At 26.1% G+C, this 3362-nt stretch overlaps 1 protein-coding gene across 1 annotated transcript in view; it reads right to left on the bottom strand.

The window, feature by feature from the left end:
• The window catches only part of LOC111372395 (agamous-like MADS-box protein AGL8 homolog), a 4888-nt gene extending 2692 nt beyond the window's left edge, over positions 1-2196 (bottom strand). The window contains exons 1-6 of the mRNA XM_022994740.1: positions 2120-2196; positions 1961-2025; positions 1012-1111; positions 870-911; positions 449-490; positions 155-267 (exon numbers count right to left, since the gene is read on the bottom strand). Coding sequence (XP_022850508.1) covers positions 155-267; positions 449-490; positions 870-911; positions 1012-1111; positions 1961-2025; positions 2120-2194 — 437 coding nt within the window. The 5' untranslated portion in view covers positions 2195-2196. The remainder of the gene's footprint in view (positions 1-154; positions 268-448; positions 491-869; positions 912-1011; positions 1112-1960; positions 2026-2119) is intronic.
• Positions 2197-3362: the final 1166 nt, after the last annotated feature.

Raw genomic sequence — 3362 nt, 5'->3', positions numbered from 1 at the left:
ATATATATATATATATATATATATATATTTATTTATTTATTTATTTATTTTAATTTTAATTTTAATTTCATCCCTCGCTAACAAAAATCATGGATCCGCCCTTGAGTTCAACGATTTCCACAAACATATATATACATAGAGAAAGAGAGAGTACCTGAAATTGAAGAAGTTCAAAGGCTGGGGTAGACCAAAAGAAGATGAGTTCATATCATGGTTTTGTTGTTCCAACTGAGAAGTTTGTGCCAGTACTTTTTCCTTCTCTTTGACCTAAAAATACATATATATTTACATGATCATAGCGAAAGGCTTAGTGTGTATATATATTTCGTGAATGCTATTGTACATCATGCATTTTTGGCTATATATTGCTGGCAGGTACATAATTGAATACAAGTGAAGTTATACATTAAACACCAATATCTAATATTGGATGGATTTTAGAGTTTACCTTCTTCATAAGCATGTTATTTTGCACCTGCAATGCCTTATCCTGCAATGAAATTGTGAGGTAGAAAATTATAGAAATTGATTTTGATATTTAGACATACGTCAATGTATTCTTGCTGAAAAAATTAATCCTCTATAATTGACGAAGTTGTTTAAGACCAAATTAGATCGAGAAAATTAAAAATAATCTCACGTAGTGATACTACATAGAATGAATTCCTTATAAATAACGATAATATCAAAGCACGCTAAGTTTTGGGACTCATGTCAAAAGTTGTCCAAGCTTTTATATGTTAGAGTACAATTTTCATAAAATTTCATTTGTTGTTGGATTTCTTCGTAGAAATAACTTAAATATCATGCTCATTTTTCAAAAAAAAAAAATAAATAAATAAAATAAAATGTAAGGTAAAAGTTCTTACCTTTCTTTGAAGCTCAGAAACAGATTCATTCATGAGTTGGTTCTACAGAAGGGAGACTCTTGATTTCAGTGACTTCATTGTTTTTTCAAAAAAAAAGTTCCATAATAGTTGAGGTTTTCGACTAATAAATAATAGCTTTTACCTTGCGAGATCGAATGAGTTTAAGAGAAACATCAATCTGATTTTCCAAATTTTGCAACTGTCTCAAGCTCAGGGAATCCAAGTCCTCTCCCATATGGTTCCTGCAAAGATTAAAGAAAGAAATTATTTTGGCACATTCATTGCCTTATTGTATTGTTTCTTTCATTTACTACAGGCACCCCTTTTGAAGTTTAATTTGTATTTAACTTTGTCGAGAATTATATATATGATTTAATTTATTGTCAAAGCAAACAAATTCGAGGTTAAATCTTCTCGCACCGCATATTTATGAAAATTTTACGTGTCAAACGCTTGCAAAAAGTTTATTAGGATTTACGCGTGAAGTAGAATGTTGGAATACAAAACAAATAAATAAAATTTATAATATATCTAACCATTTAAGCTTTTAGAGGAAAATCATTAAATAAAAGACTAGCCACATCTATTGCTAAGCTTAAAGAAGTCTATTTATAAGTAATTAGTTTTACTTAGAACAAAGTATTCACACCAATACTCGAAATAAGTTAGTTAAGTTTTAAAAATATCTTTTTTTATTTACTTATAAGTAAGAAAAAAGTAGCTTATCTAAATATGTTAACTTAATTTTAACTTTTTTAAGAAGTAAAGTAACTATTTTTACTTAAAAGTATGCACACCAATACTCAAAATAAGTTAGTTAAGTTTTAAAAATATCATTTTTTATTTACTTAAAAGTAAAAAAAAAAGTGGCTTATCTAAACAAGTTAACTTAATTTTAACTTTTTTAAGAAGTAAAGTAACTAGTTTTACTTAAAAGTATCCACACCAATACTCGAAATAAGTTAGTTAAATTTTAAAACTATCATTTTTATTTACTTAAAAGTAAGAAGAAAAAGTAGTTTATCCAAACATGTTAACTTAATTTTAACTTTTTTTAAGCTCAGCAAACATGCTATCAAAAAAATATGAACCTTTGGTTTCTCTGCAAAACCTCCACTCTAGCCTTAAGCTTTACATATTCCAGATTCAAACTTACCTATCAAAAAATCACAGTAAATTTCAATATCAGAATTTGAAAAAACATAAAATAAATAAATAAAATGCAGTCATGAAATTTTTTTCCCACTTACAGGTGACTCAACATTAGTTGTTTTCTTCTTTTCTGCATATGAATAACTTTCATATTGTTCAAGAATCTTTTCCATGCTGTAATAAAAGATTGCAAAAATTTCTGTTATAAACTATAATATCAAAATATCTATTAATTATGTAAAAAGCCATCTAGATAAGTAATTTTAGCACAATAAATCAATAGAACTTTTAAGTAAAACATAGATAATGCATTATTTATTTATTTATTTATTTTTATACCAGGTAATATTCAAGAAATAAACGCATGCCTCAAACAAATTCCAAAATATTTGTTGTATAAAATTAATTTTTTCCAAGTTCGTTATCTACTTATTTTGTAAAATATTATCTAATATTACATATCAAACACTCCAATACTTCACAAGTAATAATTGTAAACCAAATAAGTCCATTGAATATATTAATAACGGCAATGAAAGAATTTGATTGAAAGTTATAAATAGCTATGGATCTAATATTTCTAATCCGTTTTTAAGAACAGAGTAAATAATGAAGGATTTAGATTAATACGAAAAAATATATGTAGATTAACCGGACAACACAAAATTTTTAACATTTTTTTCTTGTTTACCCGTGTCTTTTTTTTATTCAATCTAACGTTCCATAATTACACTACCACAGGCCCAGAAAGATCTTGAATTAAAATTAATCTCTTTCTCACTAATTTTAATCAATTAATATTGACTATGGTCTTTTTATTTTCTATATATGACTTAAAATTGCAAATCTAGTTATAATTATTTCGAAGTAAAAAGTGAATCTATGTTGGATCGAAGACGTGATTAATCATGAAACTTCTATATACGTAATATGATATATTATTGTTTGAAGGGTAATTAGCACATAACGTCCTTAATTTTTTCCATTATTGTGAAAAATATCATTACCTTTTATTTTTTAACATTTTCACCACTATTTCCACATTTCATTGCACAAAAAGTCATTTTGTCAATTAAAAATTGTGAAATGGCAAGTATATCCTTCTATTTAAATAAAAGAAAAAGAAAAAAGAAGATCCAATTACAACTATAGTCCCAATTTTCTTAAAAAGTGCAAACGAGACCCAAATCAATTAATAAAAGGGTAATTAGCACATAATATCCCTATCTTTCACTATTATTATGAAAAACGTCCATACATTTCATTTTTACTTTTTATTTTTTATTATGATTTTTTTTCTTTTTGCATTTTCACCCTTGATTACAGCTTTGTTGCGAATCA

This window comes from Olea europaea, chromosome 23 (genome assembly GCF_002742605.1).
Source record: "Olea europaea var. sylvestris chromosome 23, O_europaea_v1, whole genome shotgun sequence".
NCBI classification, from domain to species: Eukaryota; Viridiplantae; Streptophyta; class Magnoliopsida; order Lamiales; family Oleaceae; genus Olea; species Olea europaea.
This window is presented reverse-complemented; position numbering and strand designations above follow the sequence as displayed.